The sequence below is a fragment of the Nyctereutes procyonoides genome, unplaced genomic scaffold, assembly GCF_905146905.1.
Source record: "Nyctereutes procyonoides isolate TBG_1078 unplaced genomic scaffold, NYPRO_anot_genome, whole genome shotgun sequence".
Lineage (NCBI taxonomy): Eukaryota > Metazoa > Chordata > Mammalia > Carnivora > Canidae > Nyctereutes > Nyctereutes procyonoides.
Window position 1 is genome coordinate 10,287,169 of NW_026575037.1, and position 15,608 is coordinate 10,302,776.

At 37.1% G+C, this 15,608-nt stretch overlaps 1 protein-coding gene across 5 annotated transcripts in view; it reads right to left on the reverse strand.

The window, feature by feature from the left end:
* SMG7 (SMG7 nonsense mediated mRNA decay factor) overlaps positions 1-15,608 on the reverse strand; it is a 94,127-nt gene that overhangs the window by 20,387 nt on the left and 58,132 nt on the right. For all 5 annotated transcript variants that reach the window (XM_055319122.1, XM_055319125.1, XM_055319123.1 and 2 more), the window contains 5 exons: positions 8,575-8,746; positions 7,304-7,375; positions 6,090-6,240; positions 5,574-5,709; positions 83-245 (listed from right to left, as the gene is read on the reverse strand). In XM_055319122.1, coding sequence (XP_055175097.1) covers positions 83-245; positions 5,574-5,709; positions 6,090-6,240; positions 7,304-7,375; positions 8,575-8,746 — 694 coding nt within the window. The remainder of the gene's footprint in view (positions 1-82; positions 246-5,573; positions 5,710-6,089; positions 6,241-7,303; positions 7,376-8,574; positions 8,747-15,608) is intronic.

The window sequence follows — 15,608 nt, forward strand, 5'->3', positions numbered from 1 at the left end:
TAGTACCGTTACAATGATGAAAACACCTAAGATTATGCTTATACCAAAGACAGCATAGTAAATTAAATGATTTAATACTTACTAAAGAGGGCCAGTAACTGTGTCCAACACAGCTGCTCATCTTGGCTATAACTATGCTGCTCTGTTTCATTGCTAAAGTCACGAAGGTGATGAAGTTGAAACAGGTTAATGACAGTGACGTGAACTAACTGCTGAGAGTTGAAAGCTTTTTGGAATAGCAGCCTCTGTAAAAGAAGACAGAGATACTGCATATATTATCAAGAATGGGAACCACCTTAGACACAAGAATTAAACTGGTGGTCTGCATTTAGAGCAACATGACTAACAGAGATAGATGAGTAAACGTCTCCACTCTTTTTTTTTTTTTTAATTTTTATTTATTTATTTATGATAGTCCCACACAGAGAGAGAGAGAGAGGCAGAGACACAGGCAGAGGGAGAAGCAGGCTCCATGCACCGGGAGCCCGACGTGGGATTCAATCCCAGGTCTCTAGGATCGCGCCCTGGGCCAAAGGCAGGCGCCAAACCACTGCGCCACCCAGGGATCCCCAACGTCTCCACTCTTAATCCAAGACTTCAAATGAGTCTGATGTGGTTTGATGTTTCTCATGTTGACTCTTCGCCTTGAAAGCAATTAGCCCAGTCACCACAGGGCTCTTTTTCACAAGACTATTTTCCCCTGAGATACTGTGTATTTTTTAATATGAGAAAAGAGTTTTGGGCATCAGTCAATAAACGTATACATCTTAATCCATTAGAAGCAATTTTGTAAGAGATGCATAAATAATAAAATATTAAATTGAAACCAATGACAAGGGACACCTGTGTGGCTCAGTGGTTGAGCATCTGCCTTCGGCTCAGGGTGTGATCCTGGGATCCGGGATCAAGTCCCACATCAGCCTCCCCGCAAGGAGCCTGCTTCTCCCTATGCCTCCCTCTCTGCCTCCCTCTCTCTGTCTCTCTCATGAATAAATAAATAAATCTTTTTTTTTTTTAAATGACAAGAAAGTAGATATACACATTAAAAGGAGAATTTCAAACTAAAAGACTAAAAAATGTTTTTGAACTGTTGGCCATACATAAGTTATACATAAAGTATGACTGCCAGGAACGCCTGGGTGCCTCAGTGGTTAAGCATCTTCTTCAGCTGAGGATGTGATCCCAGGTCCTGGGATTGAGTCCTGTATCAGGTTTCTTGTGGGGATCCTGCTTCTTCCTCTGCCTGTGTCTCTGCCTCTCTCTGTGTCTCATGAATAAATAAATAAAATCTTGAAAAGAAAAAAAAAAGTATGACTCCCAAAATTTGTCATTAAGTTTACTCTTTCAAAGGCTTGACACATTTAAAGAAATTTATTTATATATGAGGTATATAATAAGAACCTACTTCAACCTAATCACCCTTCTATCTTAATATCTGTAGTTATTTTAGCTTATTCTCATATAAAATATTTTTCAAACATAAGTTTCTAACAAAGCTGATAGCTACTAGAGCTGATATCCTGGCTTCACCCTACCCTTTAGCCATAGCCAACCTCCTTCCCTCTCAGGAAAGGGATTCACTGTCACTAGCCTTACAGTGAGAAACAGATAACCTTACTTAACAGTCTACCAGCAGTGACGAGAGATCCTACCATGTCAGAAATTTAGAGCGGTCTTTGTTCAACTCCAGAGACTGTCTTTTTCTATTTATATAAAGAATCTGAACTATCCAGAGTAAGTTTTATGATTTCATTAGCAAGGTCTTTTATATTACCATGGCAGAAAAGTACAATTCAATTCCACTTTAGCTACTCTCTCTCAGCCTCCTTGCCATCTGCCATTCCAGTCTATACATTTAGAATGCTTATTCCTTTTCCAAAGGCATCAACCATTTTTTTCTTTTTTTCACAATGTTCTGAAATCATATCTCTTCTGATTTCTTCCATAAAAGTTTGCCTTCAATCTCTACATCCAACCTTTTAGATAAACTGACCATTTACACAAATATATAATGTTGGCATAAAATGAGAATATTAACTTGTATTTAAAAAAAAAACATTTTTTCTTATGAGTAAAATTTAACAATGTTATCTATTAATCCACTGGCATTCTATTTTAGATGGCAATACCCAATAGGAGACAATCACAGCCCTTTAAAGGATTTTCTAGTATTTTTTTTTTTAAGATTTTATTTATTTATTAGAGACAGAGAGAGAGAGAGAGGCAGAGACACAGGCAGAGGGAGAAGCAGGCTCCATGCAGGGAGCCCGATGTGGGACCTGATCCCAGGTCTCCAGGATTACGCCCTGGGCTGAAGGCAGTGCTAAACCACTAAGCCACCGGAGCTGCCCGATTTTCTAGTATTTGCACAGAAGCATTAATGCACATGAGTGCAGCCTAAATGCTAGCAAATGATAATGTAAAATTTCATGACTTTTGTCTTGCTCTCCCTTCTACTCCAAGAGCCTAGAAAAGTGTATGGTACACAGCAGGCACTCACTCCATAGGTAATTCAGTGAACCCACACTTTTATTTTATTTTTTTTTTAATTTTTTTTTTAATTTTTATTTATTTATGATAGTCACAGAGAGAGAGAAAGAGAGGCAGAGACATAGGCAGAGGGAGAAGCAGGCTCCATGCACCAGGAGCCCGACGTGGGATTCGATCCCGGGTCTCCAGGATCGCGCCCTGGGCCAAAGGCAGGCGCCAAACCACTGCGCCACCCAGGGATCCCTGAACCCACACTTTTAAAAGTAAATGTGTAAATATTTGGTTGTAATTTTATAAAATTTAGATTGCACTGTATTAAGTAGAGGGTCTCATCAGGAACAAAATCAGATCGAAACTGACATACTGTTACTCAAAGATGCCTTCAACAGCAGTTGAGGAACATACTGAGCTAAATACCATTAAAAAAAACAGCACATAGTGAACATATATAAAAAGCCTTGCTGGGTAGCCCCGGTGGCGCAGCGGTTTAGCGCTGCCTGTGGCCCAGGGTATGATCCTGGAGATCCAGGATCGAGTCCCACATCGGGCTCTGGGCTCCCTGCATGGAGCCTGCTTCTCCCCTCTGCCTGTGTCTCTGCCCACTCACCCCCTCTCTCTGTCGCTCATGAATAAATAAAATCTTAAAAGAAAAAAAAAAAAGCCTTGTGTCTTACTTCCTAAATCCCAGGCCTTAAATCTTTCAATGAACCCCAACTTAGGAGCTAAAGACTGATAGATACACTGAAGTTTATATGTAAATGATACTAATGATCTACATATGTTTTAGAAACACTTTTGAATACTCAATTATGCTAAAATTTTACCCAACAATGTTCTTCTGATACTTCAGTAATGAATAGAGTTTAAAACAGATCTGCCTCATACTATGTTTAACTTTAGAATATCAGAATGATTACTTCAAAGTGTATTTTACAACTGCCTACTAACCCCCACTCTGTAACTTTACATACAGAAATATATATTTGAGGGGCGCCTGGGTGGCTCAGTCAGTTAAGCATCAGTCACACTCTTGGTTTTGGCTCAGATCAGGTGGCTCAAGGTCCTAAGATTAGGTCCCAAACTGGGCTTTGACCTCAGCCACTCAGGGCGGAGTCCACTTGTCCCTGCACCCCCACCACCTACAGCTCACTTGTGTACATGTTCTCTCTCTCTAATAAATAAAATCTTAAAAAAATACGGGTGCGTGTGTGTATATTTGAAGAGAATATCAGTGTTTGAGGTTGAATCAAATGCAAAATGACTAGATTCTAGACCATAATAACTTACATAGAGAAGATTTCATTAAGGTAGGTTCCTCCTCTCTCTCCACTTAGGGAATATATCTCTCATAGACAGGACAATCTCAAGAGGTCATCTGGTCCAATCCCCTCCTATTTTATAGAACTGTACCTAAACCATCCAAGAAAGATGGCTGTCAACCTGACTTTTAAGATCTCAAAGGAGAGAATCCCTAGCAACCCTCTATGGAACTCTAGATTTAAGATATAATTTCAGTTCTGACCTCAGAAAAGATGAAGATAAGTTATTTAAAAATAATCTTTCATATATCTGAACACTTCAAATGAAACTATTTTAGACTTGTTTGTTCTGTCCAGGCAGAATAGCTTAGGACATAAAAATTAGTTGCTCCTTTCATGTACTCTCTATAAATCATGGGCTAAACGTTTAAATAGGCCACCCAAAGAAGCAGGTGACTATAGAAGTTATTTTAAAACAAACTATTTCTATTATCATTATTTAGTACAAAATCTTATACATAAAAGTGTCAACTGCAAAATTATCTGTAAAAACTACTTCGCATTGACTATATTTGGCTAATTTATGTCTCTTAAGTATCTAAGTTCTACAATCTCTGGAATGTGTTACTTTTATAATACTTCTAAAACTATAAAGCAGTTATAGATAATTCCCCAAGTGTTTGGTATACCCAGAAGTAACTAAGAAATAGAAAATCTTTTTTTAATTAAAGATTTTATTTATTTATTCATGAGAGCGGCAGAGACATAGGCAGAAGGAGAAGCAGGCTCTATGCAGGGAGCCTGATGTGGGACTCAATCCTGGGACCCCAGGATCATGCCCTGGGCCGAAGGCAAACGCTCAACCACTGAGCCACCCAGGCATCCCTAGAAAATGTTCTTTAGACTGTCTTGTTTGCTGTTGATCTGAGTGACCAAAACAGTGACTGACACAACAGGCAGTCAAATATTTGTTGAATAAATGATTTAAAAATAAAGTTAATATTTAGTCTTGACTCCTCCTATATTTTATATATTATACTACATCTAAACTGCTAATTTGACATACTAATAAAAGATCCTTTTCTTTTTTTTTTTTTTTTAATACTTATCCATTTATTCATGAGAAACACACACAGAGAGAGGCAGAGACACAGGCAGAGGGAGAAGCAGGCTCCACACAGGGAACCTGACGTGGGACTCGATCCCGGGACTCCAGGATCACGCCCTGGGCCGAAGGCAGGCGCTAAACTGCTGAGCCACCCAGGGATCCCCAAAGATCATTTTCATATGAACAAAGATTACTTAATTTTATCTCCGTATACAAATTAGTAAAATAATAGTCCTGTTGAATGAAATTCTCATTCCTTTCCTTTAAACCACCACAAATCCTGATGGATCAAAGCACAATGAGAATAAAGAGTTTAAGTTTACAGAATGGAAATACTATGAGGTAGGTACAGAATCCTACCTAAGAATATAAAAAGTATCAAAAGTAGTTACTTTCAAAACTGAAAAGAAAGGTGCTTGATCTGAGAAGGAAGGAAGGAGGAATTATTTTTTCCCAGTTTGGTACTTTCTGCCAAATGGCAGCTACTTAGTGAAAACACTGCTGCTATGTTTCTTTATAGATGGTATCTCTGTTTAAATTGAGGGGATGCTCTATGTGAGAATTCCATATGTTTCAAATTTAATTTTTACCAACAGTTCATAGTTAAGTAATGACATAAAAACTAGGAGTCAGCTTCCCCCAAATCTTATGCTTCCTGATTTAGAAAAGACAAAAACAAATAATTAAAAAAAAACCACCTGTTTTTAAAATCTAACCTTAAACTGTTCTTCCAATTTCTCTCGAAGAGGGCTCAGCTTTTCCAAGCTCTTACTCAGGTACACATGACCGTGGAATTTAATAAAGGCCTTGATGAAGTCAGAAACACCCCATTTGGTTTTCACCTCATCCCGGCTGAAATGAAAGAAAAATTTCCATTAATCTTAAGCACCAAAATGGCTAACACCTCTTAAAAGAGGTTTCAGTCTGCAAAAACACATTATTTGAGCACCTGATACACAAGGAGAGGATTCGGCATCTAACTTTTCATCTGCAACATACTCAGAGGAGTCATCAGTATTCGGCAGCCTGTACTCCTCTACTGGGAACAAATCAGATGTAGATTGCTTCAAATTCAGCAATGACTACACGCAAAACTTTAAAAATATATCTGTGTTTTTAGAAATTAGGCAAATAGAAGAGAAGTATAGGTAACTACTAGTTCTCATATACCCAAATTTTATGGGTGAAGGTTACCAGGTTATACCAACTCCTCTTGAAAAAATCAACCCTACCTTTCCAGTGCTTTAGAAAGTGCTTTTTGTAGATTCGTGGAGGCAGCTGGGAAAGGGAACTTCACAGCGATGCTTCTGCAGTAGTAGAAAATTGTGGTCAGATGGTCTCCTTTGGAAGAAGCTAAGATAGCCAACTGATTGTAAGGCTGACCTAGAGGATAAAATGAAGATTCTAAAGTAACCCATGATGCAGTCTTGCTATTAGGATACAGATGATCAATTTTTAAATCTATAAATTAATCATGGGGAGTATTTTATAAAGTAAATCTCATTACTACCTCTCTACAAATGAGGATAATTTAAAATAGCACACTCCCTCAACAGAACATACTATGTTTAGTTAAAAAGCACATAATTAGGTAAGAGTACACTATTAAGGTTAAGACTTTAGAAAGGGCTAGACAGCAAATCTTGGCTTTATGGGCCTAAGAGTCTCTATTACAACTTCCAACTCTGCCACTATAGTGGGAAAGCAGCCATAGACAATATGAAACAGTGTACACAGTGCCACCTCTGCTTCAAAGGGGCTCCTTTTAGAATCTAAAAGAATTTCAGGGATCCCTGGGTGGCGCAGCGGTTTGGCGCCTGCCTTTGGCCCGGGGCGCGATCCTGGAGACCCGGGATCGAATCCCACGTCAGGCTCCCGGTGCATGGAGCCTGCTTCTCCCTCTGCCTGTGTCTCTGCCTCTCTCTCTCTCTCTCTCTCTCTCTCTCTCTAATAAATAAATAAAAGTTAAAAAAAAACATTTAAAAAAAAAAAAAAGAATCTAAAAGAATTTCAATGTGGCTTAACAAGAATGACTTGTATCACTGCTAATTCTGATTCTGAGGTCATCAAAAGACAAAAGCCCTGTTTTTTTAGGTAATAAAAAATAATTCTCCTAGTAAGGAAATGGTTGTATTATGAGATAATTATTCTATAAGTAATTAAGGAAGCCAGAGTTGTTGGAACAATTTAGGGGATAATCTATATTGGTTTACTGACAATAATAATCTTATTTTAAAACTTCATTTCTAGTTATATAGAATATACAGTTAAAAGAAAAAATATGACCAAAACTCCAAGAAATCAATCAATACCAAATCCCCAAAACTCAATACCAGAACTCTGAAATCTTTTGTTTTCATAAAACTTGAAAGATGAGCCGTAAGTTATTTTCTGTATCGTTATAAAGTATCACAGTCAACCACAAAATGACATGAGGCCCACTCACCATTAGAGGGGACAAGCTGAGCTGCATGCCTATAGTAGGACTCTGCCTGGCTGGTCTGGTTTCTGTATCGAGCTGAGAGAAGAAAAAAGAAAATTTAGTTTAAAAACAAGCACACAAATGAATAAAAAAACTAGTAGGGTAATATTTCCAAAGCAACTACAGTTTTCAATTCTAAAGATAATAAACACATTAAAATTAATTTAAAATAATTAAAGACAAAATACTTTAAAGCAAATTAACTATAGGATTATGTGTGAAATGTCCATCTGGCCTTCCCTATTTGGGACATTCAGCATGTAACCAATCTTAAAGCTTACCTAGCCCCCATTTTCAGGTCCTCCAGTGTCATGCATCACCAGCTCCCACTATGGACTATGCTGGTGACCTGGAGCCGGCCCACAAGAAGGGGTGAGTTATATGGCACTTAAAAACAAAACAAAACAAAAAACACTATACAATATTATCTGAAAATTATGTATTTCTGCAATATCTTATAAAGTGATTTTGGAAAATGCCTCATACCTATTGCAATATTATGTATGTGTGTGCACAGAATACAATGAAAGCAAAAACAACCTAAATCCACTATGCACTGAATCTCCGTGCAAAACTTGGTGCTTACTCTAATGTGACCCCTCATGGAGTCAATGATTTATGACATCAAGAAATCATCCTCCAACTTAAAGCAGTAATGTTCTCCATTCCTTGTTATTTGAGGACAGTTGAAACATAATCCTATAGTTAATTTGTTTTACAACCTTTTTAGGTCAATCTTAAAGGGATGAACAAGAATAAGTTATATAACACCCTCAGATAAAATACATAAAATAGAAATATAAATTTAACTGTACAATGGAAACAATTAAAAAAGAGGCTTTAATACACTGATAGGAAGGAAAGAAGATAATCTAGCCTCAGAAAGAGTAATTTATTAACCTTGCAACCCCAAGAGTACAGACTTTTAATTTTGAAGACATTATGGCACCACTTTGAAAAAATTTAGTATTATTACATTTTTGGCATTCATTTGCTTACATCTGCATGAGTCTGAATAAAATATAAATCTTAATATGACAGTTGATACCTTCAAGATCCTTTCCCAACCCCTAAATATTGAGAAAATTTAAGTTCTTTAATATACATTTTATAGTTTCCTCTTATGACCATCTAAATTGTTTGTGCATGCTCAGTTTGAAGAAAAAGTTTCTTTCTGACTACTCCAAAAAAAAAAGGATGAATGTATTAGCAATTCCTTCACACCAAAGGCTCACCAATGTCTCCAAGGTGGACGAGGCAGTGCTGGCAGATATAAGAACAGGAGCTAGACTGTGGCTTCACTATGGCGCTGGTATGCGTCTGTTTATTGCTGATAATTCCCAATTGGGAAGACTTCACACGGCATGGTAAATCTACATTAAACACTGTACACAGTTCTTGTAATAACTAAAAGGGAAATATGAACAAGATTTAGTGGTAAGTCGGCAGTGTTTTAACAGTTAAGTTTATATACTTTAACATGTGTACCTAATATCATATACATGAAACTTGAGCAAAGAATCTAAGAAAATAGGATAGGATAACTAGTAACATTATATATTGTATCTTTTAAATTCTCACTTATTAGAGCGACCTACGATGTGTGTCTAAAAGAACAGGTGGGGGGCGCCTGGGTAGCCCAGTCGGTTCAGTATTTGACTCTTTATTTTGGCTCAGGTCAAGATCTCAGGGTCTTGGAATCAAGCCCACTGAGCTGGGCTCCACACACAGCAGGGAGTCTGCTTCTCTCCCTCTGCCCCCCCCTCCGTGCACATGCAAAAATTCTCTTTCTCTAATAAATAAAATCTTTAAGCGAATAAATAAATAGAAGGAACAACAGGGGCCCCTTGGTGGCTCAGTCAGTTAAATATCTGGCTTTTGATTTTGATTCAGGTAGTCATCTCAATGGTTGTTGAGACTGGCCCAGTGGTGGGCTCTACACTCAATAGGGAGTCTACTTGGGATTCTTTTTGTCTCTCTCTCTCACTCACTCTGCTCCCCCCTCTTCTAAAATAATAAGTAAATAAATCTATAAATGAATGAATGAATGAATGAATGAATCAATCAATCAGAAACATTATTTTAAAAGACTTTACCTGAATAGGGTATTCAGTCACATTTAGCTAGCAACTTTAAGAAATTATCTATTGACTATTCCTCTTAGAAACACTAAAAAACTGGGGCTCCTTAGTGGTGTAGTTAAGTGACCAACTCTTGGTTTTTGGTCAGTTCGTGACCTCAGGGGATCAAGCCCCACCTCAGGCTCTGCACTCAGTGAAGTAAGTGTCTGGTTGAGATTCTCTCTCCCTCTTCCTACTCCCACTTATGTGCCTACCCCCTCTCAAATACATAAATAAATCTTTGAAAAAAGAAACACAATAATCACTAAGGATTGGTGGTTACAAATATGACTTAAATGCAAGACAACATATTTGTGAGACTTTAGGAGTTTCTTGAGATATATTTTTTTAAGTAGGTTCCATGCCCAGTGTGGAGCTCAATGTAGAGCTTGAACTCACAACCCCTGATATCAAGACCTGAGCTGAGATCAGGTTGGAGGCTTCACTGACTGAGCCACCCAGGTGCCCCCATGAGATTTATTTTCTTAAGCCCCAGGTTAGTTTGTATCTTTGCATACATAATAGATCTGATGGTATTATAGATCTGGAAGAGACTTCTGACATTATGTAGACCACACATTTTTTCCTCCTTTCTTCTATAGTCTCACAGTAGAGGTACCTCCTCCTGGTCAGAACTAAATCCTTGGCCTATGCATACCTATTTCATTCTTGTCTGCCTCCTGCCTCACTCTTCTATCTACTTTTCTCTTCTATCTACTTTTAACTTCTCATGTTTCTTTGCTGTGACCTAAAAATAGTGTCACCCACAAAAAATATTAATAATAATAAAACCTCAAAACTGAAACACTCTCCCACTTGACCTTAGATTCCTCCTGCAGCAACCCTGTCTCTTCTTCTTAATCAAACTCTTTCAAAGGGATCCACATGTGTGCTATTTATCTGCTTTCTCAACTCCCATTTATTCCTTAATCCATTATGATCTACTTTCCACACAAACCCCTCTTCCCATCTGACTACCTACCAACACTTTACTGAAACTGCTGTCCATGTGACAATGATAACCAGGTATCAAATAAACAAATACAATGGGCACTTTTTGGTATCATCATCTTATTGGACACCTCTTTGCTGCATTTTAAACAATTACCTTTATGGCTGATCACTGAGCTTTGCTAGTTGTTTTGGTTTGTTTGTTTTGTCTTACCAATCATTCCTTTATAGTCCCCTTTATTCAAAGGCTTTCTCCCCCCAACTTGCTCCCCAAAGGTTTCATTCTTGGCCCCCACACAGTTCTTTTCATTCTATTCTCATTCATTCAAATATTTACTTACAAATATATTCATTCAAATATTTGGGTACTGTATCACACACCATGGTAAGCAACAGAGATGAGTAAGAAAATCTACCTTCTTAAATACCTCACAGCCAAATGAGCAAGACAGGTATATAAAGTGGGGCTGGAGAAAAGAAGGAAAAGGGAGTGGCAAGGGATATCAAACATAATAGCTAGCAGAATTATCTAAACGTACAGTCAACGTTATTCCCTAAGGTATGTGATACACCTGTCTCACTTATCCTTGTGATAAACTAGTAGCAATATAGTATATGTAGTTATAAAGCTCCATTTTTTTCAGATGACACTATGAAAGCAACAGAAATATCAAGGGATCTGACTTACAGAATTAGAAATACTTTGGCTCTATCACCACTCTTTCTAACATGTGCAGAATTCACAACATAAAATAAGACATCCTAAGGACCCTGCTCAGGATTTGAAACGTCCCACCTTTTTCCTAAAAACCACTTTTTTTTTTTAAGATATTGTTTATTTATTCATGAGTTCATGAGAGACAAAGAGAGAGAGGCAGAGATACAGGCATAGGGAGAAGCAGGCTCCTTGTGGGAGCCTGATGCAAGACTTGATCCCAAGACCCCAGGATCACGCCCTGAGCCAAAGGCAGACGCTCAACCACTGAGTCACACAGGCATCCCTAAAAACCACTTTAATAACCAAATACAAGTTCCATGTACCTTTTCTAACTAAGCATAGGAAGTATATATCACAGCTTTACTTATACCTACACATTTGTTATGGGCAAGAAATTTGTTGACATAAAATTAGGTAAACAAGTTAAAGCCCACAATAGTTAGAGTCAGGAAATATAAAAGGCAAGAAGTATAGGAAAGGAACAAAAAAAAAAGATGGGGAAAACCAAAACCAAAACCCCACACCAAAACCAGATGATTGCTGAAGATGGCAGAAGAAACATAATGGTGCAGAATGGAGTTTGGTAGGCACTGAAAGAACAAACTAGAAAACTAGGCAAGGCTGAACATTTATCAAAAAGAGAAAAGAATATTCACAGAAAGTAAAACAAACATGGCTGGAGCACCATATGGAATGTCTTGTAATAAAATTTTTGCCTGAACCCAGGAGCTGTAGATGGAGATACCAGAAAAGTTCCTGCTGACTCAAAGATTCTGGGTGAGAGAGCTCCAGTGGGTTTAGAGGCAGAAACAAGGTGGCACTAAAGAAGAGAAACAGATGTTCCATAAATTGAGCAGAATTATATTTGGCAATTATTCTGTGAAAACTTGGTATTAAACTATTCCACTGCCCCTTAGCTCTTTACCTTAAGCTAAGAATGGAGAACTATGAAGATACAGAATATCCTACAGAAACTTAATACTTTCTTTTAGGTTCTCACTTTCTTAAAGTAATAATTATTTGTTCGGTTCTTTGATGTTTTAAAAAAACCTATAGCAGAATGTTACATCTTTCTTTGGGAGTTTTGTTCCAGCTTGAGGTGCCATGAAGTGGCTCACAAAATGAGAGCTTAGAAGTTCACAGAAAATATAACTGAGGATGACATGTAACCAGTCTCTTCTCAATCCGTGTCAATTAGCCTTCTAACCCCACTATTTACCAAAGTCACACTGCATCAAATCTAAGATACCATAACTTGTAAGATGAACTATTATTTATCACAATATTAAAAGAAAAAAAACTGCCAATTAAATGGTGACTTACAATCTTTTGTGATTTATCTCTGTTTTAGAGATGTTAAAATATAAAATATGGTTTAGAAATGAATATAGTATTTGTTAATGTCACCACTGACTTCCTTGTTGTCAAATCTAATTGGTCACTGTTTAATCATTTTATCTGACTTCTCAGCAGTATTCAACAGAGTTGATCACTGCTCATCAACGAAATGCTTTTCTCTTGGCTTCTAAAGTCATCAGTATCTAATTTTCTACTATTGCAATGGTGGTTCCACTTGTGCTAACGTGTTCTCACCTAGTCCCGTGGTTTTAAAAATTTATTACTAGTTTCATAGGTAGAATTTAGTCACATATAACACCTACTGCTTGGGACGCCTGGGTGGCTCAGTGGTTGGGTGGCTCCGTTAGCTCAGGGCATGATCTCAGAGTTCCAGGATGGAGTCCCACATCAGGCTCCCTGCAGGGAACCTGCTTCTCCCTGTGCCTATGTCTCTGCCTCTCTGTGTCTCTCGTGAATAAATAAATAAAATCTTTAAAAACACCCAGTGCTTATTATATCAAGTGCCCATCACCCAGTTACCCCATCTCCCCACCCACCTCCACTCCAGTGACCCCGAGTTTGTTTTCTAGAGTTCAGCGTCTCTTATGGTTTGCCTCCCTCTCAATTTTCATTTTATTTTATTTTTCCTTCCCTTCCCCTATGTTCATCTGTTTCATTTCTTAAACTCCACATATGAGTGAAAATATATGGTATTTGTCTTTCTCCGACTTACTTATTTTGCTTAGCATACCCTCTAGTTCCATCCAGGTTGTTGCAAATGGCAAGGTTCCATTCTTTTTAATGGTTGAGTAATATTTCACTGTGTGTATGTGTGCGAGTGTATGTACACATGCCATATCTTTATCCATTCATCTGCCAATGGACATATGGGCTCTTTCCATATTTTGGCTATTGTGGACATTGATGCTATAAACACTGGGGTGCATGTGCTCCTTTGAATCACTCTGTTAGTCCTGTGGTTTTAAATACCAAACACTAATGTCAGACTAAGTCAGGGTTCTTTATTGTAATCATTAAAATTTACTCCAGCCTTGACCTTTATACTGAGCTCCAAGTTTATTTATCCAATTTCCTATTTGATGCTTGCGCTTAGGCCTCAAATAGGCTATCTCATTTAACACGAACACAGATGGGAACAAGAGTCCCCATTTCAGTCAACTAGCTGCTCAATCTGATAAGTCATTTGATAACTCTTCCCCTATCCTGATTCCACATATTCAATCCAATCTATCCGTAAGCCTATTATTGGCTATTCTTCAAAAATCCAACAATTTCTTTCTATTACGACAGTGGCATTCTGATTAGCTTCCATTCCTGACCCCCACCAATTCATTCTCTATACAAGAGCCAGGATAATCTTTTAAAAATGCCAGCTTTATGATGTTACTCCCTAGCTTCCTCTTCAATGGCCTGCAACTACACTTAAAGATTATAATTCAAAACGCATCTTGGCCTGTAAGGTTTACAATGATCTGGACTTGGTCTAGCTCTCTATCTGATGGTTTAATCTGCACTGCATGTAACCAAGAAAAATGTATAAGACATTATTGTTAACAACATCATTAACAGTTTCAATGATCAAACCAAGACAACATAAAAATCCAAGTAAAAAGTCCTATTAATGTTAATATCTGAAAGTTTATTAATGCTCATTCTACAATTGTTGTAATTGCTTAACCACTGCCTACAGAATGCAGGGGAGAACAATGATTATAAAAATTGAAAAAAATTTCAAAATTAGATTTTCCATATTTTTCCTTATAAAATAATTTGAATTATTATTCACCTGCCCATAAATATTTTTTTTAACAAATATACTCCTTTGATAAAAATGGTTTTTCTTTTGCTTTTGAAGATTTATTTCATCAATGTGCAATTTAAGCTTTGGAAATGTGTTACATATATATTATACCATAAAAAAGGTTAAGAATCATGTTTCAAGGGGACAAACCAATCTATGTAATGCCTATTATAAAAATGTATCACAACATGTGGATGCCTCCCTTCTCCCTCCACGAGGGCCAGATGCTTAAGGGTCCCTACTGCTCCCCCTACTTCAGCTATGCTTATTCACAATTCCAGTTTCTATTATATAGAGAGGGGAAGGAAAACAGATTTGAATCAGAAATTAAACTGAAGTTTTAAAACTAGACTATGTTTCAAAAACCCAAAGGGAACCAGAATGTTACGGAATCTTTCTAAGAAGTTATGAAAGAAATCTGGAATTCAAAAAAGCATAGCTAAGGGATGCCTGAGTGCCTCAGTGGCTGAGGGTCTGCCTTTGGCTCAGGGCACAATCCTGGTGTCCTGGGATCGAGTCCTGCATCGGGTTCCCTGCAGGGAGCCCGCCTCTCCTGCTCCCTATGTCTCTGCCTCTCAGGTGTCTCTCATAAAGCATAGCTGAAAGTAGTAATGGGAGGGAGGGAGGGAGGGAGGAAGGGATAATATTTTTGTTAATACCCTGAGCTGAGATTCCTCAATTAACATACTGAGTCATACTGTACACAATTTTATATGATTTTTCACTCAAGAATAATACAATTTTCATATTAAAAAATCTTCATAAATATCACATAATCGTTTCATAAATTTTCATTTTACAGATATGCCATAATTTATTTCATTATTCTACTGTAAAATACTGATGTTTTTAAATTTTATTATTTGAATTATAATACTTATTTGTTCTTTTACATATAAATATTATTTTCCTTATTATTCAGCGATCTATGGACGAAGAAAAAACTATATTACAAAAAAATAAAATAAAAAGAACTTGGTAACGTTAGGAGAGTCTAAAATAAAAAAAAAAAAAAAACAAAAGAAGAAATTGGAGGTATTTGCCAAAAATAAGAGAGAAAATAAATATCTTTCATGTATAAGGGGCTCAGACAAATCACCATGGAAAAATTAGGGTCCAACAATGAATAGGAAAAGTAAACAGATGGTTTATACAAAAGATAATATAATATATATATAATATATATATAATATAATATCTAATAAAATATGGATGCAGTTCAACACTAGTAACCCAGACATTAAGCTTTAAATGAAAAACCACTTTCCATGTATTAAATGTAAGCTATTCATTTAATCATTAATTTTTTGCACTTTTACT